At 39.7% G+C, this 23,155-nt stretch overlaps 1 protein-coding gene across 1 annotated transcript; it reads right to left on the reverse strand.

Moving 5' to 3' along the window:
- Positions 1–489: 489 nt before the first annotated feature.
- On the reverse strand, positions 490–22,947 carry LOC134392777 (actin, alpha skeletal muscle B). The gene is made up of 8 exons (XM_063117389.1): positions 22,808–22,947; positions 17,679–17,807; positions 12,541–12,651; positions 11,007–11,091; positions 8,613–8,774; positions 5,007–5,198; positions 3,545–3,726; positions 490–688 (listed from the first exon to the last, which is right to left on the reverse strand). The coding sequence occupies exons 1-8, from the start codon at positions 22,934–22,936 to the stop codon at positions 545–547; spliced, it is 1,134 nt and encodes a 377-aa protein (XP_062973459.1). The 5' UTR covers positions 22,937–22,947; the 3' UTR covers positions 490–544.
- Between the last annotated feature and the right edge of the window lie 208 nt (positions 22,948–23,155).

The following is a 23,155-nucleotide window of genomic DNA, read 5'->3' on the forward strand; positions in this document are numbered from 1 at the left end:
AGGGCTATAGAGTTGCCTGGCTGGAGCAGTGAAAAACCCAACTGTTCCTCATGAACTCTGCCTGACAACAGCTTATGCTCCCTCATCAGTGTCCACCTCCTCCTTCTCCTCCAGTTCAGCTGGTCATTTCACATTGATCAACTTTTTTTCTTTGTAAGCTACCTCTTCGTAGCACAGTGATTGACATACCTCTGGGTAAGCATGTAAGGCCCCCATGGGGATTCAAGTTTTCCCTCCCTCCTGTTTTCATGCTGAAATTCCCTGGGAAGCTTCCGATGCACATTGTCTTCTCTACAAAATTGCTTGAACTCTTTGAAGAACTACTGAATTGCACCCTGTCATTGCTGTTAATTTTGGAGGGCCCCTGTCATTGAAATGCCAAATCTGAGGCATATTAGAGGCATCCAGAAGCAACAGCATCTACCCAATCAATGCAATGTTTTATTGTGGGGTTGTTGTTTTTAATAAGCAGTGGGGTTATGGCCTAAGGAATATCTGTAGAGCAACAACATATGGTTTACTGTAATAGATATCTTAAGTATATTCAAAAGCATTTGCGATGGACAATGGAGGGACCAGCTTCTTCATATTCATCTTTGCTGATCCACATTTGCTGGAAGGTTGATAGAGAAGCCAAGATAGAGCCTCCGATCCAGACAGAATATTTACGTTCTGGAGGTGCAATCATCTAGAAGAAAGGGGAAATGTAAAATGAAGAAATGAACACATAGATCAGGTGACCACCTCTCCTTTCAGTCATGTTGAACAAACCACCCAGAGACCTTCGGCTATTGGGTGGAATAGAAATGCAATAAATAAATAAATAAATAAATAAATGTTAGAGACACCCATGAAGCCCCATTTATTCCTACTTAGAAAAATGCAAGCAATGCAATATATCAATTATCCAAGGTTATGTGAAAAATCCAAACTTGAGCTTTGGTATCCAATTGGTGATACAGTTTTCTAATTTATTATTTGGAAGGCATCACTTAGGAGAGCACTCTCAGTTGGTCTCAGTGATTGTAATGGGATATAGCAAAGGTGGTGACCCCTTAAATATCTTAGATCATTGAGGGCTTAAAAAACACCAGTATAGATGCTTCAGCACTAGTACCTATGGTCCCAGTGACACAACGGACCGCTGCATTCTGCATCTGCTGGATGATATGGGGAGGTTAAATGTCATCAGTTACAGGTCTCAATATGCCTCCAAGGCAGAGGACCTGCTGGCTATCAGTGTTGCCCAGATACAGTTCAGCTTGCCCATATCCAGTTCTCAAATCATGGTCAAAACATTGACTGAGCATAAAGAAGTGGGACGTGAGTAGGATGATAATAAGTGCATGTTTAGGCTGCAATGCTATACACACTTACCTGGGAGTAAGTTCCATTGAACTTAATGGGACTTGCCTTTGAATAGATATGTACAGGATTGCACTGCAAGGGTCCTGAGTGTATTGAGGATGCTGAATCCACACTATGCTTGCATATAGTCTTGCCTTGTGGCATGTTAAACAGGAATGAGGATAGACCTTTGCACAGGGAAGGATCAACTATCTCTTATTATTACCTTCTGAGAATTACCTGCTAAGAATGAATGATGCCATCAAGAGCAGTCCAGCTTACATTCATAAGATTCCATCATCATGTGACCCTCATGAAAGGGTACAATAATATTTAACAAGATCTATAGGGTGCCTTATTCCCTAGAGAGCTGTAGGTAGATACTGTAAAATAAATGTCCATCATTGCCCAAGAAAACCTCTCTGTACAGATTTAATTCTATGACATACCTAAAAAGATGACATTTTCAGAAAGCCAGTTATGTTCCAGTGGTGAGATTCTGCATGTTGGTGTTTGCAAATTTATGTGCAGACCTGAGTATAGTCATGTATCTGTTGCTCTCATTATATGGCTGTGTATGTTCTTGGTGAATACCTTGCGTGTTCACATAAACATATATTTTTGTAAACCAAATAGGCTGACAGGCAAATTTAAAGGAGACATGAAATTAAAGGATCCATTTATCCCCTCTATGCCACTTTGTTCGCTGAGAGATGCATTATTATTGTTGTTGTTATTATTTATTGCATTTTTATACCACCCAACAGCCGAAGCTCCCTGGGCGGTTCACAAAAACTAAAACCATTCAAAGTATAAAACAAACAGTATAAAAACATGATATAAAATACACATTAAAAATTGATTGAAAACATACCATACATGATTAAACCATCTTTAAAACATTGTGCCGACCCCAGAAAAACATTTAATTTAATGAATGATAAACACTGCTATTCTAAAATTAGCACTAAGTAGCTATTAACCTTGAACCATTTTGTGTACAATATGACAATATATTCCTGTCATACTGAAAACTTTAACCTACACACATCACTGTTTCTTCCTTGCTTTTAATCTTGATTGGTTATGACCATTGTCCCATATACATTTTAGCAAGTGCATTGCATCCATGTGGGCCACTTTCTGCTATAGTTAAAATGAGTGCCCCAATAACGATGGCAGAAGAAGGTAACTTCATTACATTCAAAGCTCGATTTCTCCATTAGAAACTTTAAAGGAAGTATCTGCCAGTGCAGTCTCAATGGCAACTATTTGTTATTTTTAGAGCTTTCTTTCTTGTTTTTAATTTTATTATCAACTGACCAAAGGATATTGTTAATTGGGTGGTATAGAAATGATGCAAACAGATAAATAATTATATTGAAATAAAATAACTTATCATATGAAAGGAATCATGTACTCTCTCACCCCTTTATGTTTCTTTTTAAAAATAATAATTTAATTTGGATTTTCCCAAAATCACTTCTTATGTCACCCTCCATCATTCCTCTGGCGGCAAGCCGTGGGTTGTATGATGAGTGAAAATGCACTATGCCCGCACCACACACTGGGTTTGGATAACATGGCAACCCGTGACACAGCATGGGTAATTAGGGTAATCCTGGTCATGTGACTGGCATTCACAGGGGCAGGGGGAACAACCAACACTGCCTTGTTTTCCTTGCTGATAGTCCAAACCTGGACTATCTCTACTTCTTTGCTGCTCCAAACAAGATAAGATGGTTCAGTGGTAAATCACCAACCCTCCAATTCTGTGATGGGTGATTTCCTTTTCTACTATTGACCATTAGAACACAAAACACATTCAGAATATTCAGTTTCACATCTAACCAGATTAATATAAGGTTAATATAAACTAAGCATCCATCTAATCTAGCCTTCTATCTCCAAGTACTCACCAGAAATCCTTGGTAAGCACAATGGCAGGTCACAAGGGAGATAGACATATCCTATTTGTCCCTAGTATTTGAACATGGAGATTTCGTTGCTACATAGCATGGTTAAAATAGCCACTGATAGATCTATACTCCTATTAAAGTGAGCAAAAGCAATTCAGAAGCTTTGAATTGAAGCGACATACAGTAAAACTTAAGAATAGCAGTCTTGTATCCTAGATTCTTTTTCTTATGTGGTGTTAGTCCACCATCTCTTAGATCAACATTAGATCAACATTTACCTTGATCTTCATAGTACTTGGAGCCAAAGCTGTAATCTCCTTCTGCATACGGTCACCAATGCCAGGATACATGGTAGTCCCTCCAGAAAGCACATTATTAGCATAAAGATCTTTACGGATGTCAATATCGCATTTCATTATGCTGTTATAAGTAGTTTCATGGACACCGGCAGACTCCATTCCTAGAAAGAAATGAAATTATATGGATTTTATGCTGTATTTTATTATCTTATTAATTGTTGTAAACCACCAAGAGAGCTTTGGTTATTGGGCACTATAGATATGTATTATTATTATTATTATTATTATTATTATTATTATTATTATTATTATTATGGATTTCTTAGCAAATCACTTTCACCTTGTTTCCCCCCTTTTTAAATAGAATTAAAGCCTGATAGGAAATACAGGCATCCCTTTAATATCCTTCCCTTTAATTCTGATGTGTAGAGGGCAGTCAGAAATAATATAATCAGGTAGAGCACCTGCTTTCCATGCAAACGGTCTCAAGTTCAATACCTGGCAACTCCAGGTAAAGCTGGAAAAACTCTTGCCTGAAACCCTGGAAAGCTACTGCCAGTTAGTGTTGACAATACTGGGCTAGAAGGAGTAATGATCTGACTCTGTATAAGGTAGCTTCCTATGTTTCTATGACGGCAGTGGTTCCATTTATTTTATTTTTTAATATTTTATTACAAGATAAAAATATATTTACAGTTATTTCTACAAAGCATGATTACAGTCATTAAAAATACTAAAAGGTTTTAACAGTAAAGCATTATCTTATCTATTTTATATATCTATCTTACCTAATCTAGTTTCAACCTCATTGGATAGTAACAATGGTAAAGGAGAAATTAGTTATGTAGAGGTTATAATTCAGTCAATGGAATCTTTAACATAGTTTATAATATGGTCCCCTTTTGCAGTGCTTCCATTTATGAGAACAACAGAAGCTTTATTTTTCAACCACAGCCCTATTCAGGTGTTCTTCTCGATGCGATTAGCACATTACACAGAGGAGCAGGGCTGTGCCCATTGGCCCCAGACCTGTTCCCTGTTGTCCAGTCAGATGCAATAGTATATATTTTTTATCTTCTTACAGAACCTTTTCACGTTTCTTGACTAGAAAGCAAAAGATACATGTAGCTATCATGACAGTCACAAAAAGGGAGAGAAGTCTCAGGATGCTGCAGAAAAGTTCATTGCACAGAAGCCCCACACATTTTGGCCTCTTGGTTTTTTAAGGCCGCCTTCAAGGGGTTGCTATAATGTCTGCAGAAATTATTAACAACAAATTATCTTGTGATAGCATGACAGTAACATCTACATTCTTAAGAGGTTATTCATGGCTTATTTCAAAATATTCTTAGCATATTTAAAGAAGACATAACAGTACAGGAACTTGTTATATCCTGTTCAGTTCAGCCATACTAGTATAGGGAAACAAGGTCAGACCTACCTATAAACGATGGCTGAAAGAGAGTTTCAGGGCATCGAAATCGTTCATTGCCAATAGTGATGACTTGGCCATCAGGGAGTTCATAGCTCTTCTCCAGAGAAGAGGAGGAAGCAGCAGTAGCCATTTCATTCTCAAAGTCTAGAGCCACATAGCAGAGCTTTTCCTTTATATCTCGCACAATCTCACGCTCCGCTGCAAACATCAACAAGTGAAAGGTAAGAAGACTGGAGAAGGCTATTCATTTAGTTATTACTGTTGTGTAGTTTGCTTGCTTTATAAGAACAATGATTTTCCACATGTCTGATCAAAGTGAAAAATGTCTTCTCTTGTAACATACAGGCAGCACAGAGAAACCCCTTAGTTTTTCATTAAAGAAAATAGCACAAAGTACCCTCACTATTAAGCTTTTTTCATATATGAGGTAAATATTATAATATCTAATGGTGTGTACATTAGTTGTAATAGATACTTTGGGCTACTGATCTCTACATTAACCAAATACATGCTGTATCTTACCTGATGAAGAGTTCTGGAGAAGTCAAAAATATGCACACCTTTAGTTGGACTCATAAAAGTATTGTCCAAATATGGATTTTGGCATTTTTCTTTTGGCTATCTTTGCTTTTTGTGTGACTTGGAATTTCCCAAATTTAGCTGTTCAAACAAGGGATCTCATACTAGAGGAAGAGGATTTTATATCACCTAAATCTGATAATATATTCTCTTAGAGTAGATCCCCTCCAACTACTAGGTAAAGCTATTCAATTTGGCATCTATTGGCATCTTCTTCTTTTACTTAGTACGCCATCTAAAATTTTCTGCAGCTTTATTAATATAAGAATTGTCTAGTTTTTTTTATACTTTTGTTTTCCAACTACCAAGGAACCTGTGTGTTTTGCTTAAGGATGAAGATGGTTCTGAGTAACAGCTGGATTTTATATTTTCAGAAATGAGAGATCAACCACTGTTTCTTTCTCCATTCCAGCAACCTTTGGGAGAGTCCCAGGAGCAACTTGAAACCATCAAAGCACCCGAGAGTTCCTAATTGTCCTCCCACATTCCACCTTAACCCTGTAACTAGATGCAGACCCCATGGCTTGAACAGCAGCCTCCTCACCTTCTTTTGCTTTGATCATCATGTTGCCTGTTGAAGAAGTTCTGTACACAGTGTGGCTTGCACAGTATTTTGTGACCTTCATAGCTCAATCCTATAGGTATTTACTCAGAAGAAAGTCCAAATGAGGTCATGAGACTTTCTCCCAGGGAAGTGTGTACAGGATTGCAGCCTTAGTTGACCTAAAAAGGTATTGGCCAAATATGGATTTTCAAATATATAACAGTTTACCCAGGAATGAGAAGTAAAACTAAAGCTATGTAGATACATAGCAAGCTCCTGGTTAGCCAGTCCTGGAAAAGGACTTCTCACTGCCTGAGGCAAGAGGGAACACAGGCCAGCACCACACCTTCCTGCCACCTCCCACATTATCCCCCTTCCTGTTGCCACTGCATTGCATTTGCCACTGCTGTGTTTCGTCTATGGAGAATTGTTGTGGCAGCAGTAAAAGTAAGCGAGGGTGCACGATGAGGGAAGCAGAGTGGGGCAGCTGCTCCAGAGAGCTGTGCTTCACTCTTTCACTACACTAAATGCCACAGTGGAAGAGCAGTTGGCAGGGCTCCCAGAGTACATGCTATAGGAAGCACAGCAGCAGAGCAGGTCCTCCTGGTGATGGGCCCTGCAGGTAGGGTGGGGGCAGGGGGAGTGGCACAATTCACTGCTCCTCCCACTCCATTGCCTGATGCGGGTGCCTCACCCTGCTTCATGGAAGGGCCAGCCCTGTGATTAGCAAAAGGGTCCTAACAAAATAAACATATCTCTGAGCATCTTAATCTGCAAATCCTATATACGGTTACCTGGAAATTAGACCCATTGAACTCAATTACAGCACAATTCTATACATGTCTACTCAGAAGTAAGCCCAGTAAATTCCATGGGACTTGCTTCCACATACGTGGTCATAGGATTACAGCCTTACTCTATCAGGTTATGCAAAACATGTATGACAAAATCAGACTATATAGATTTACTCCAATGAACTCACTTTAACACAATATCTGTAACAAACATGCAATAAAAGATAAATAAATCATATTAAGTAAATGGAATTATTTTACAAAGAAAATGCCTGACAGTTTTTAAAGTAATATTAGCAAATCTGTCTGAAATTATGTTGATTTTTAATTTTAAAATTACATGTGAGACAGTTAGATTTCCTAACATTACTTTCAATACTTAGTAGCTGCCTTGGAATTTGATTTTAAAAATCGGGGTGAAGTATAAATCTATAAATAAATAAAATTCATATTTTATTAAAAGTTAATTGAGAAGCTTTATTTATATTTTATTGTAAGCTTGTATATGGATATTGCATTAAAGTGACTTGATAAGAGTACAGTTTTGCATGTCATTAGAACCATCCTTTGTGAAGACAGTATAGGGTTCTTGAGCTATACTAGAGTGACCAGATACAAAGGAGGGCAGGGCTCCTGCAGCTTTAACCATTGTGATGAAGGGGAATTTCATCAGGGGCTGCAAGCATGCATACAAATGACACCTGCTGAAATTCTCTTTTCTATGCAGCTGTTCAAGATATGGGAGCCCTGTCCTCCCTTCTGTATGGTCACCCTAGCTGAACCTTAGCAAAAATCTGTGAGCTGAAACTTCATAGCTCCTCAAGCTTCCTCCTCCTTCAGCCTGGGCCTATCATCTATTTATTTATTCATTTATTTTATTTACAATATTTATATATCGCTCCCCGTTCAAAATTTCAGAGCAGTGTACAAGATAAAATACAATAAAAACAGAACAAAACACTTTAAAACGGGCTATGATGTTGTGCAGAACCTCAGACCAAACCTGGCCCTCCAGGGTTCCCCAGGTAGCCACGCCCCTTCCCCCGGCTCCACCCCTTTTCATCTGATTGGCAATTGTTTGGTGGTTTCCTGGCTTTTGTGCAGTATTTTCCCCACTCTGAAATGTTGAAATGTCTCTCTTAAGGCAGTAAAGGCCTTAAGCTAAACTATGCTGGTTTTTTGGTTCCACCCCTCTTGCCTTTGACCCCACCCACTACTGGAATGTGGGCCCTGAGAGCATATTCAAAATTGAATTTGATTATTGGGCTGAAAGAGGTTCCCGACTTTGGGGCTAAGAGATGTTTATGGGAGGATTGCGGTAGGGAAAGAGTCTATTTTGGGTGGTTACCATTGAATGTGTTTTGGTTTTAGTCTTTGACTTCATTTTTATTTTGTTGCCTGCTTTTGTATTCATGTATATCTGCAACAAAGAATAAAGAGAGTGTTTGTTCATTTTTAATAATTAAAAAAGAGTTGTAATCCTTAGGTTCATAAGCAACTTCTCCTAAATTAAAGTACATAATGTGTGTCTGGATGCAAATTTAATATGTTTTTCAACAACACAATGTTGGTAGAGATGAATAGGAACATTTCACATGAAGTTTCGCATGATGCTTATTTGTTTGATAAGATGTGGCAGAACAGGGTGGCTTTAAAAGAAGTCAACACATAATCTGTATGAAAAGTGCTGATTACCAGTTGTAACGAAAGAATATCCTCTCTCTGTAAGAATTTTCATGAGATAGTCAGTGAGATCTCTGCCAGCCAGATCCAGTCTCATGATAGCATGCGGCAAAGCATAACCTTCATAGATAGGTACATTATGCGTGACACCATCCCCAGAGTCCAGAACTATTCCTACGGCAGAAGCAGAAAATGAAAAAGTGTCAGCATTCTTCTCAGTAGACCTCATCCTGCCCCAGTCTGCCAAATCTACCCATCTGCTAAATTAAACTCTTTGACAACAACAGGACTTGAAAGGAGAGACTGCAAATGACAATCCCTATTGTCTCTATACTAAGTGGAACTCTCCTCCTGCAAGGGGGAAATTGCTGGCCTGTACAAAGAAGCGACTGCCTTCTGCAAAAGCATGAAAGAGTCAGAAATTACACAGTATTGAATGCTCTGAACAGATGCTAATGATAATGATCTTACATTTCTATAGCTTTTCATTAAAAAAAAAGAGAGAGAAAAGATCCTAAACAATTTGCAAAGAATCCCAAATGCTGATGTATAAACATATAGATTTGCCACCAAAAATGCAGACTTCTTTTATGGAACAAAATGCAGCATCTATTCACAAGGCATCATGTACTACTGTAAAAGTTTGACAGCTCTACCCCCTTGTCCTGGTTCTGGCTCCAGCCTCTGGCCCTGCCCATGTACCAAGGGTGCTTGAAGTAAAAAAATTGCCAGCACTCTTACAGACTGGGCTTGCTGTCATTAGGCATGGCTTGCAAATGGTTTAGTAAATATATCTGCCACCATTCTCTAGTCCAGATTGATGCAGGAAGTATCAGATGCCATGGACGATGACAGGGCCAGGGCCAGGAGGGTCAAGGTTTCTAGTCTCCAGATTCTACTTTTCTCTGCCTAGTAACTACCGACACATCCTGTTTTCTCTCCATACTTGTCTCATCTCCTCCTTTCCTTAAGCCTTTCTTTGACAATTCCATTTCTCCCGTCTCTCTATCCCCTTCTTTATTTCCTCAGCTCCTTGATCTTATTTGTGTGCACCATGGGGACACAGTCAGCAAAATAATTTAATGTGGATTTGTAACCCTTTGCAAATGAGCTAATCTGTCATATACAGCCAAGGTGGGTTAAGTGGTAAAGAAAAAGAAAGATAGGGTTTTGTTCTTTCTTCATCCCTTCCATGCATACATAAACAAAGTTTCATCTGGCATTTGGGGATATTTTCTAAAGCTGAGCCTTAAAAAAGTAGATAATTCTCAATTAAAAACAACACACCAGAATGCATTTAAATGCATTTACTTATCCAAGTGAAGTAATTCTCTTCCTTAGAAAGCTAACAACTATTTGAGGAACATTCCCTGATATGCAAGGGTTTCCCTCTTGCGTATGCATCCCACTAAAAAAGGGAATTGCTTCCTCTCAGTCATTGGCTTCCTCTCATTTGAATGGCTGCTTTAATTGGAGCAGGGAAGGGTATAAGTCTATAGAACAGGGGGGAGAATAATGTTGATATCCAATGCATCCCATGTAAAAGGTTATATAGTAAAATGTACTGAAAAAAAGAAAGAAGAATACAGGTGTGTAAAGATCCAATCTTAATCTTGCAAAGAATCATGCAACCTGGGCAGAATTTATAGATACCTCTTCCAAAACTGAATAACTTGCGCAAAAGCAGAAAAACTTCCTCCCAAGTTTTATCATATTATTGCCAATGTTTACATAATGTTTACATATTATTGCCAATAATACATAAAAACTCATACCCTGTTTTTTGGTATTCTTGTGCAAGTTCAAACTTCATCAGTGCAAAATTTCCTCCACACATAGCAGTACCTGTCATAACCATCTAAATGGTCCCACCTAATAATGTTTTTACCTTTAAAAATTGGCAGCTGGGTGTGTGCAAACTTATGCCTACAAAGGTCAAACTGCATTGCCCTTTGGCTTTCTGTGGTATTACTTGGGAGGCCTTTCTAGGTGGCAGTACTGCATAGTGGAACAAAATGGAATAAGGCAACTACACTGAGGAGTGGTGACTTTTTTGTTTCACAATTCCCACCCACCCACATTTTCCCTGTTTAAACATACAAGTAAGCAAACCAAAAAGGTGGTTGGAAAGCATTGGAGAGACACTGGAAGATGATGACATCATCTAAAGCACCAATAAACTACCACAGGGGAGGAATGGCAAGTGCACAATAAAAGTCTCATCTTGGAGAGTTCATGGTAGGGGCTTATCAAATGACCCTGAATTATTTTCTCATAAAACCTATGTGAGGGAAACGTCCTCGGGGAATTAGATATTAATGTACATATATGGGAGGAGGTGGGGCGTGACTGGTTCAAAAAAACACATACACAGCACAAATGATAAAGACACCTCTCCAAACTCACCAGTAGTCCGGCCAGATGCATACAGAGAGAGAACTGCCTGAATCGCCACATACATTGCTGGTACATTGAATGTTTCAAACATGATCTGTAAAGAGGAATGTGAATTCTTAAGATCTCCATGAAAAGTGAATATTGCAATGCAAACATTTCTTGGCTTTCAGATAATCTACATTCCCCAGCAGCACAATATCATTAGTTCCAATTGTGCACAGTACCTATCATTTCCAAAAGCAATAACCCTTGATCTTCACTATGGTAAACACATGATAGTTAAGGAGAACCTAACTCATTCGCTCCTCATGCAAGTAGACAAAGGCCTTAGCTAGACCTAAGAATTATCCCAGGCAAATGGAGGGGTCATCCCTGCCTGCTGCCGGGATCCCCTGTGTGTCATTTGGATGCACAGGGGTGATCCCGGGATATTTATTTATTTATTTATTTATTTATTACATTTTTATACCGCCCAATAGCCGAAGCTCTCTGGGCGGTTCACAAAAATTAAAATCATCATAAAATAGGCCTGGTCTAGTCATGGCCTAAGAAGATGGCTGTTCAGAAGTCCCAAACCCAATTGCCAGATTCTGCAAAGGTGTTTTTATATTTCTAATTAATCGTTTAATTACATGTGTACATGTTTAGTCTCTGAGCTAAAGGATCACACGTCCAATGGATTTTGGTTCTTTGTTTTTGTTTTCTTGGTCATAAAATTTCAGATTTTTTTAAAATGAAGTATTCTGGATTTTCTACCTAATGGCAGCCTAATACTTATGAAATTCAATTTATTCTAGCTTTAATACCAGTTTCTTTGGCTGTTTCCTGACTCAGCTCAACTGTCTCTTTTCAGATATGGCCCCTAAATTAGTTAATTCACGGCCTCTCAGAAATGAGCAGCTCAGCAGTATATTCTTCTCTGAGCAAGGATGGATGACAAGTATTTCATTCTCTCTCTCCACTTCAGAAGAGCAATAGGTCTTACATACCTATCAGGAATCATTTGTGCTGCAAAACTGTGAAATTGCTCTTTGGCAGAATTCACAAAGCCATTTCCTCAGCACTAGAGCGGGAAAGTTCTACTTCTGAACAATAATGAAATACTTGGGCAAGAGAAAGGTAAACAATTACATTGTTTTCAGGAGAACATTGGCAATGAGACACCCAGTATCCATCAGCATAGAACAATATGCTATACAATAGATACAATGCTACATAATTCTGGAGCCTGTCTACTGTCCTGTGAAGCATACAGCACTTTAGCCATGACAAAGGACACATTAGGGACCGTGTCCAGGTTAGGGTTTAGGGAGATTATAGTACAGACACGTCAAATGAAGGAGTCAGAGAGGACTGGAGAACATAAAGGCACTGTTATGCCACTTATTTCCACAAAACTGCAGTGTAGCATGCCCACATATCTCAGCCATTATATGCAAATACTATGTGATGATATCTCATCTCTATCACTGCTGACACAATCGTTTTCTTCCTCAGAAGGAAAGCAGCACAACCTTGTAAGAAACAGCAGCCACATCATTACCTGAGTCATTTTTTCTCGGTTTGCCTTGGGGTTCAAAGGAGCTTCTGTCAGTAGCACGGGATGCTCCTCTGGTGCAACACGAAGTTCATTGTAGAAGGAATGATGCCAAATCTAAGAGGGACAGATGGCGTGAGGCAACTAGGCAATGCTGGGAAGCATGAGTGGTGTGTTGAAATCTAATGTTTGAATTTCAGGTAAAAGAATAACTGTAACATTATATATCTTTACACATAGGGCATGTCTACACCATGCCTATATCCCTGGGGGCAACCCAGGACTAGCAAGGATTTACTCTGGGATATCGGGAACCATGGAAAACCCAACTTTTCCAAGGTTCCAGGACCATCCCATGGAGCACGGCTGTGTGGCTGCCGCTCCCAGGTTGTCCTGTCCTCCTCGTGACTAGCAGGGGCCGTAAAATGGCCACAGAGCTGCACAGTGGCAGTCTGTGCCCATTGAGGGTGGGGAGTGGGGTCAGGTTTTTTCCTTACTTTTGACACTGGCATGTGAGTGTGGTCCTCTCGTTGTTGTTGTTTTTAAAATGGCAGTTGCGACGTCCTTCCGGGACGTTGCGTGGCCATCTAGACACCCAGGGAGGATTGCCAAAGCTGGTAAGTCCACAATCCTCCCCCTACACCCTTGTGGTGTAGACATGCCAATAGAATTGATCTGTTAGGGATAAGATGCATAACACTGGTCCAGTTTGGGGCTTTTCTAATCTGATTTTTTTTTAAAGTTCTGTCTATTGGGGGAGTATCTTAACAATATTCATAGTCACCAGGAGTGACACTCAAGACTCTTTTAATATAAGATATGGCATAAAGTGAGTGAAGTTTTATGAAAACGACATGTAGCGTTTGATGTTAGGACCCAGTACTAATCCCCAGTACAAGAGGGATCCAGCAAATATCCACAAGGTGTCAAAGAGTGGCTTTCCTATAGAAGCATTTATCTGGATCCAACTGAGCTACTCAGAACTGAATGGTTATGTAAAAGAAGAAAATCTTCACTATTAGGGGCTAATCCAAATGTACAGGAAAAGCACATAGCATAGTCCTCACATGATTGTATTGCACCACGGGGAAAGTGCATGCTTGAGAGCCAGCCACCCTAGACTACTTGCAAGGAAGGGTGAGGATAAAATTCAAATAAATCATGATTGATGATGATGATGATGATGATGATAATCCTGCACATGGAATGTTAGCAAAGCACTGAGGCTAGGTTACAAGCTTTTCCCTAACGTGCTAGCTTTCCACTTGCTGGGAAATGTTGATGTGGCAATTGCTCTCACGTGAGCAATCCTATGGTTGTATTCTGAGATGGTACAGGCCCTTGAGACCCTGCAAGTAAAATGAGGCAGCCACTTATGGAAGCTGATTTGCCGTGTCAGGAAAGGACACCGAATTTAATTTAATTTGTTCTGCTCCAAGTGCCAAAATAACTTGACTGGCCTTGAGTACTACGCACCTTGGCTTGGGTAAGGGGGCACCATTCGTTTCTCCACTTCAAGCAGTGAATGTCTTGGGCTGGCCCTGTTTGAGAGGACTATAGCACATGTCCAAATCAGGCAGGGCCGGATTAAGACCAGCTGATGCCCAAAGCTCAGCCCAATAATGGTGCCCCCTTGGCCCTTCCATTGCTTATCCGGCAAGATTTTAAGACTTAATAAGTGCTGAAGGTGAAATAAGACATTAAAAACTCAGTTTTCTTCAAGGCCATCTCCCACGCCAGAACACACAACTATATTAAATATAAACTTGGTAAGACAGTCAAACATACTGAACTATGATTTTATTAGATTGTAAGCCTATGCGGCAGGGTCTTGCTATTTACTGTTTTACTCTGTACAGCACCATGTACACTGATGGTGCTATATAAATAAATAATAATAATAATAATAATAATAATAATAATAATAATAATAATAACAACTCTAGGTATATGTTGAGACAAAGATTGTCAGAAAGTTATCTCAGATGTCAGATGTCGTCGTGGGACACTTACAGCCTAAAGCTGGTTGATTGGGTGTAATAAAATAAAACACAAATAATAAAAATTTGCCGCTCTTAAAATATGCCAATAGGCCCTTTCTATGAATCTGGAATTCCTTAAAAATAGATGGCTACAGCTATGGTACCGGTACTCTGTGGCACCCCGTTCCCTTGGTGCCCTAAGCACGTGCTTGTATTGCTTAAAGGTTAATCCAGGGCTGGAATCAGGCTGTTTGTTTCTTGACTCCTACAATTTATGTGCCTTCATTTCAGAATTTTAAATTTCAAAGCCTTTGAGATTTTATAAGATTGAGAAATCTGGTGCGAGTCCAGTGAGATGTATTACATACCAAATCAATAAATTCCTATTCCCATCACATAAAGCCTTTAATAACTGACTTCCATGGCCAGATGCACACCAAGCAGGATATAACACTTTGAAAATGGTTGGAAAACAGTATATGGAATGTAACCTGGGCCCAAACAGTTGTCAAAACTATTTAAACTGTTATAAAGCAGTAGTGTAGATCCCGCCCAAATGTGTTTGATTTCATGAACACCAAAGAAAGATCATTTTGTTTTCCATAGACCATGGCAAATGCTTAAATTAAAACGTAAGGAGGAACTGTGAGTGATTTCCCTTCCATATGCCATTGAAGAAAAATGAACAGCCCCATTAGGCATTTATGAAGCCATCAGAAGATAATGCCTCATTTCTGTGCTTTCCTCTTTCTTACATTAAATGTGCAGTAGCTGTGAATGCATTAACACTTACATGCTGCCCTAAGTGGATGTTCACTGGAAAATGGAGCAGGCCTGATTTGAATATTGTGAACTGAAGGATATGAGATGGAGAGAGCTTTGTTTCATTGCCCATGCATTCAGTTTCTCACAGCTCACCAACAATGGCCATGCACCATATGGTAATAAAGAAATATGCATGTAAACTTTGCAACAAGTATGGCTGTAACATCAGTCTGTGCGAGTGTGTGCGAGTAATGATTTCAAAGTGTACAGTCAGGGCCGGTGCCAGACTATTTTGCGCTGTACTGAAGCTGCCCCCAGCCCCCAACCCCAGTGCCCGCTCCTCGCTTCGAAGCCAGGATGCTGGGGTTAGGGGGTGGAGCAGCGCCAGCCCTGCATACAGTATACCCTGTCCCCTAAAAGTTGTTACATCCCCACTATTCTTTCTGGAGCTTTTGATTTGTCTTTTCCTTGGTTCTGTGTTTTGCGGTGACAGACAACTCTGAGGGAAATGTTGGCCTTGTTCAGAAGACACCTTAAACCACGGCTTTAACCACGGTGAATAAGGCTTTTGATACTGATTGCTGTAGTATCCTTTCTTCTTAGATTTAAAAGCATTTTATAGTCAGGGTTTGGCTTGGAATCTGCAAGGTTCCTGACGTACTTTTTATTATGTGAACACAACGCTGGACTAGATGGACCCCTCCCACTTTTAGGGGCCCACCTTGGCTCTTCTTATATTCTTATATACTTGCATGCTTACTACTGGAATAATACACAATATCTAACCCACCCACCCCAATAACACCATTAGGTCAAGAGTCCAAAATTACCAAGTTGCACCACTGTGGAAAATTGGAGTGCAGAGAGACACAAGAAAATTCAAGTCTTGTTTTTACACTACATGAAGGAGGAGCTTGGGTAGGTGACCATGTGTAAAGGAGGACAGGGCTCCTGTATCTTTCACAGTTGTATTGAAAGGGGAATTTTAGCGGTGTTATTTGTATGCATGCAGCACCTGGTGAAATTTCCTCTTCAGCATAAAAGTTAAAGCTGCAGGAGCTATACTAGAGTAACCAGATACAAAAGAGGGCAGGGCTCCTGCAGCTTTAACTGTTGTGCTGAAGAGGGAATTTCACCAGGTGCTGCATGCATAAAGATGACACCTGCTGAAATTCCTTTTTCTATCCAACTGTTAAAGATACAGGAGCCCTGTCCCCACATGGTCACCCTAAGCTTGGGCAAAAGGACTGACAGAGGAACAGCAGGGCAAAAGGTGCAGCGGCTGCAACTGTTCTCCTAGCAGGCTGTCTGGCTTGGCATGATATCTGGATTGACACAGCTGGCAACCTAAGGGACAAGGCATCAAGAGAGCACAATGAAGACTATATCACAGATGCTGCCGTTTAACTGCAGGGTTACGTAACAACACAAAATGCAGAAATTAAAGGAATAACCAGGGTGAACTGTTGAGATTCACTGGGGAAAGTTAGGCCCATGTTCTATAAGGGACTAAATGAAGCACAGCAGAATAAGGAAACACTATGCTTCCATCTAGAGGATGAAGTGTGTAGGTTTCCCCATGACAGATGGTTTAAGCATAGGAAATCCCAGAATGTTTCCATTAAAGGGCCAAGAAGAAAAAACTAGTGGTTTTCTGAGGGCAGGTGGATGGGGACGAGGGAAGTGCCTTTGTTTGCCTTCGGTGTTATGAAGCTGTCAGGTCTTGGACCTGGAGGTGGGGATTCAGCCTTTGATCCACCACTACCAAACTTGAGCCAAAGCAATGAACTACCAGATAACAAACCAGACCAGCAAAGTAATATCTTTGATAGCAGGAGACCAGAGCAGATCATGTAGTAAGTTTGAGTTTCTGGTCTAAGCAATAAGAAGTCTCCACTTGTTGCTATTGTCTTACCACAGACCTGCTCCACCTGTGCCTTGCCTTCTTCCCAGATCTTGCTTCCTCACATGGCAGAAGTGGATAATTATAAGTGAAGCCAATTCAATTTGCTCTGTCTGACCTCTTCCCATGGGAGCCGTTTCTGTGGGGTACGAGATTCCACACTGCAGGAAAGCATATATGAATAATGCAATGCATTGGTGGTCCAATAATGTGGCATTTCCCCACACAAACAGCACCTTGCTATGAAAGGAAGGTGCCAATGAAGTGGGAAAGGCCTGTGCAATTATCCCCAGCCGTGTGGTTGCATTGCTTCCATGCAGTGTGGGGTCACCCCATGAGGGAGGGGTTCCTATGCAGTTGGCTGTGCATGGGGAGACTCTAGTCTGTCCCTAGCGGTGAGGAATTACTACCTCATTGTCACAGATATTACTAATTCTAAAGCAGCAAATGATCACTAATCATGAAAAAAATATAAAGGGGAAAAATCAGCTCACCTTTTCCATGTCATCCCAGTTAGTGATAATCCCATGTTCAATGGGATATTTCAGAGTCAGAATTCCTCTTTTACTCTGTGCTTCATCCCCAACGTAGCTATCTTTTTGGCCCATCCCTACCATAACACCCTGGAAAATGAAGAAATCAAAAGAAAAGAAAAACTTCAATTCTGCAAATGTTTATCAAAAGTACCATCAATTGTCATCTCCTCCTCCTCCTGATGCAGTGAAATACAGTTTTATACACTGTTCCAATCTGTGCCTTTCCCCCCACAGTTTCATACAACCACTTTAATTGTTTTACTCTGCAGAGACAGAAGTGGCCACAAATCAAAAGAGCAGGAAAATATTTATTCAGTAGTATTAAAAAAGAATTATAACCATATATTTTACAGTCTATTTTAGGAGGTAAATTTATAAAGTTTTGTGTCATCTTGACTCTTCTACCCATTCAGCTTTGCTTAGCACCAGAAATACAAATTTTGTAGGAATTATATCATAAAACTGAAATTAAATTAAGTTTTATTTTAGTGGGGGGCTGTCTTGACGATGAAACTTTGGCACAGTGAGCCCCCCAAACCCCGTGGTTTCGCTCCTGCAGGGTTGTGCCATGTTATCCCCACGCCAAAGAGCAAGTGTGAGGTTTATATGCATCGTGGGGGGGGGGGGGAGCTGCTGCTGCCCATCCCTCCCTGGCTTTCCCCCTTATTTTATGGGGATTGAAGCCAAGGGAAGGGAGAACTCTCCCCATCAGTAAAAGGGAGACTCTTCTCTCCACCCAGAGAGATGTTCAGGCAGCCATTTGGTTGCTGTCTCCCCTGCCCTGGTGGACAGCAACCAATCAGGGGTCACCATCCACCTGGCCACGCCTCCGCCATGACCCCGGAGCATGGCGACAGATGGCGATGCGCCATCCTCACCGCTCTCCAGACAAAAAAGTCAAGCTAAGTCCCCAACTTTTTTGCTTTGGAGCTTCCGGGGGAAGCCCTGAACACTGCGCCACCACACAACCTGGGAAATCATTAAGGGCATAATCCTGTTCAATAGCACTTACTTCTAAGCAAATGTGCATTGGGTAGTAAATGCTATGATCCTATATAATCTTCCCTTGAAGAAGGACCACTGAACATAGTGGCATGTAATTCCAAGTAAATAGGTATAGGGTTACTCTGTAACTCTCCCATTAACATCAACAGCACATAAAATGCTTAACTTTGCCTTAACTTCTGCCCTGTACTTGAAACACTCATCCATAATTTACATACCAATATTCAACCTCTGCTTGCTTTAGAAGTTGGCTGGGTTTGCATGACATGCTGAGACTCACCATGGGTTATTTAAGACACAGGCCATAGCTAGATGGGGCGAAATCCCGGGGCAATCCCCAGGATCATCCCTGTGCGTCCACAGGGATGATCCCTCGCTTGCCCTGGGATCTTGCCTTCCCCTTTAGGCCTGTTGTCAGTGCGTCATCAGACGTGGAAGAAATTGTGTTTCCCTTCAGTTGCTTTTCTGTCCCACGATAAGGACTAGCAGCTTCCTCTTTCTTCACATGAGGAAGAAAGAGGAAGCAAGCAACAATCATGTGACCCATTTAGTGGGAGTTTTTATTGTGCTGCTTTTCCTGCACACAGCAGGAAATGGCGACAAGTTTCACTTCGATTTAAAAAAAAAAAGGATTTACCAGGTCTTAGTTTGTCACGGAAAAAAAACAGTAGAAGGAGCAGGAGATGCACAGAAAGTGGATGTCATCGTGAAAAGATAATAATAATAATAATAATAATAATAATAATAATAATAATAATAATAATAATAATAATAATAACGTTCCCATGAACATCTGTAAGTGGCCAGTAACAAGAGTGCTATCAAACGCTTGTCTGATGATGCTCATATACTTTGGATTGCTTTCTATATAGCTGGATTGCTCATATGGGCAATTATTAAACTGTAAGATGGAAAGCAATTCAACAACTGCATAGTATCTATAGAGCTATATTATAGTGTTACACAATTAGCAATCTTTCTTTTCAAAGTAAAAGTTCTAAAGGACAACATGCAAGTAACAAACTTTACAATCTCTGTATAGAGTAAATCTGACAATTGGAAGAAGTTGATTTAATGGGCAATTATTATTCTGTTTCCTTAGGACTGCACTAATCAGCCTATTAAAAGTGACCTCCATTGTATGCATTTTTAGTAGAAGCGCATTAAGTTATTGATGAGCTCTGACTTTACCATATTCATAAATTCTAGCCATTAAAAGCATCACGGCAAATATCAAAGAACTAAGTAAGATTAATCATATACGTCTCTTGACAAAATCTAAACTATTTTATGCATTGCCAAAAATGGTTTGCGCATTTTACGATATACACACATTTAATGTAAGGGCTTTTAGGACACAGTCCTATGTAGGTTTAAATAGAAAAAGTCCTACAATTCCAAATGTTTAAACCTGCATAAGATAGCGCCCTTAAGAACGTAAGAACTGTGTAGTTGAATATGATCAAAGGTCCCTCTAGTCCAGCATTATCTGTCCAAGAGCAACCAACCAGAACTTTCTGGGTGTCGACAATCAGGATGAGGTTATGAAACCTTATTCTTAGCTTCAATAGAACTTCTTTGAGATTAAATTAACTAGTACCAGGTGTATAGGAGGACTGGGTGGACTTGGCCAGTGGATGTGGATAAAGTGTGTTCAGTAATAACAACTGCACCGAAATTTGATATTTCATTATAAAGTAAATTACCGTATTTCTTCGATTGTAAGACGCCATCGATTGTAAGACGCACACTAATTTCAGTACCACCAACAGAAAAAAAACACCTAAGACACGCATGCGATTCTAAGACGCACCCCGTTTTTAAAGCTGTTTATATGGGGGTGGGGAGTGCGTCTTAGAATTGAAGAAATACGGTAAGATCCTCTTTTTCCAACCTTTTCCTGTTCAAGAGAGGTTGAGTATTATTTAAATACCAACAGATCTGTAAAAACAAAACAAACAAACAAAAATGAAAAAGTGCAATGGGGAAGCGCTTCAGGGATACACAATGGTTCCTCATAATGATATGAAATAATAGGAAGCAGATATATGATGTATTTGCTAGCAATAATGATTCTCAGAACTGATGCATTTATTTATTCTGAGGATACTTCCTTAAATAAATGCTACAGCTGATGAATTACTCAACACATGATGAGATAAGAACCCTTTAATTCAATGGCTGCATTTGGATGCAATGCTAAAACCATAATTTATCTCTATGAGTACAAGACACAGTGAACCTTAGGCTTGCACACTCCCTCTACCCTCTCACCTAGCATGGCAGCAAGGGAGAAAGTTGATGTTTCTGCCTTAGTTTTAGATTAACTTAGTTTTAGTGTATTATTCAAACCTTAAACTATGGTTAGTTGAAACAAGACTGTTTCATAAGCTATGTTTTGCTTGCTTGCTTGCTTTCTTCCCTCCCTCCCTCCTAAAATATTGTTCATGGCACATGGCTAAGAATAATAAAATACAGTTAAATACAAACATAATTAAAATGAAAAAAGTAAAAGCCATCGATTACAAACACAATTAAGAACACATCCATATTTGCATTCCCACCACATATGTAAATACGTTCCTTTCCCCCCACATCCTCTCCAACAATTTGCTGAGTGCTGATTATTTATCTTATTTAATCTGACCGGGGTTAGGTACCACCTCCATATAATTTTAAAGTAATTCTCTTTTATTCTCACTGACATATTTCTCAACGCTCTTTGTTTCCATAGTCCATCCCAGCTCTGTTGTCCTATTTGTACATTCAAATCTGTCTCCCAAACCATTTTTCCTGAACTATCTATCGACCCTTTCTCCAACAATATTCTATATATTTCACTCATTAACCCTTTTGTCGCTGTTCTTTTTCCCTTATCATTTTCTTTTTAAACTATTAATTCTTCAAACTTCGACAACTCTCTGCAATCTCCATTTTCTCTTACCCACTTTTTGGTCCACTGTTCTAATTGCCAATAGTTTAACCAAGTTAATTTTTTATCTTTTAAAACGTCTTCCAAGTCCTTTGGAAGATGGTGTTTTTGGAGATTGAAGAAATTGTGGGAATGAAGATAGAACGAACACCAAAAGTTGCATTACTGTCACTATTTGAAGATTTAAAATGTAAAAAAGAAATCAAGGAATTGATAACGAATTTGCTGACTGCAGCAAGATTGATTGTAGCTAGGAACTGGAAGATTCAAGGGGACTATTGTATTGAAGAATGGTACAAAGAAGTATGGGATATAGCTATTAATGATAAATTGACATGTAATATCAAACTGAGAAGAGGTATAGTTAAAACAAGTGATTTTGAAGGAATCTGGAAACAGTTCCTAATATTTGTGTTTTCTAAGGGAAGTGGGAAACCACCAGCAGAAGAAAGTATGAGATTTTGGAATCAGGAATGATCCCGAGGTGGGGGGGTGCACTTATATGTTAAGTTTGATTATGTTATATAGATATGATATTAATGTTACTCAACATTTATGTAGTATGTTGTTTTCTTTAATTGTAATGGTGTATGTATAAGTATTGTAGAAAAATAAATAAATAAATAAATAAAAAAGCACACATCCATAAAAAAGAAATAAGTACCATCGTCCAGATAAAACATACTTCAGCAAACAATTCAGTTTCAAGCCCAAATTTGTGAATAAGAACATCTTTGCCTGCTGATGGAAGGGCAACAAAGATGGAGCTAGCTTGGTCTCCCTTGGCCAAGTGTTTCAGAGGCTGGTAACAGTCACGTGGAAGGCCCTTGGTTTGAAGTTGTTTGTTTCAACAAACCATAGTTAAGATGAACCACAGTTTGCCCAGCTTTGGATGATATGACAAGCTACATTTAAGCCAAAATGGAAGTGAAAGTTTCTGAATTCCTGCATGTGGCCACACTGGGAGACAATGAAGGATGTGGGAGAATGTAAGCCCAATGCATTTTCTCTCATTTTGAACACCAGACAGACGTTTTCCCCCACATGCCACACTAATTTTGAAACTGGAGTGTATTGGATTGCATGTGTTGCATGTAGAATTAGTGGACTTTTCCAGATGGTGGCCATAGGCTGCTTTATAAAAACTAACCTGGTGCCGAGGTCGTCCAACAATGGATGGAAAAACAGCCCGCGGAGCATCATCTCCTGCAAATCCAGCTTTACAAAGCCCAGAGCCATTATCACAAACAAGAGCTGTGGTTTCATCGTCATCACACATGGCTCCTCACACTAGGCTATAGAAAGAACATATTAGGGGAAAGTAAGGCTGGGTTATTTGGGAACTATAAAACATAATTTAAAAAAGAAACAGTAAAAATATAGTAAGGCCTTTGTTTGGTAAAGTCAGCAAAAATACAAATGGATCCATTAATATTAAAACAATTCAAGTTAACATACCCTAAAGCAATGTTTTCTAATATTGTAGGTCTCAAAACCC

Source organism: Elgaria multicarinata, chromosome 2 (genome assembly GCF_023053635.1).
Source record: "Elgaria multicarinata webbii isolate HBS135686 ecotype San Diego chromosome 2, rElgMul1.1.pri, whole genome shotgun sequence".
Classification (NCBI taxonomy): domain Eukaryota; kingdom Metazoa; phylum Chordata; class Lepidosauria; order Squamata; family Anguidae; genus Elgaria; species Elgaria multicarinata.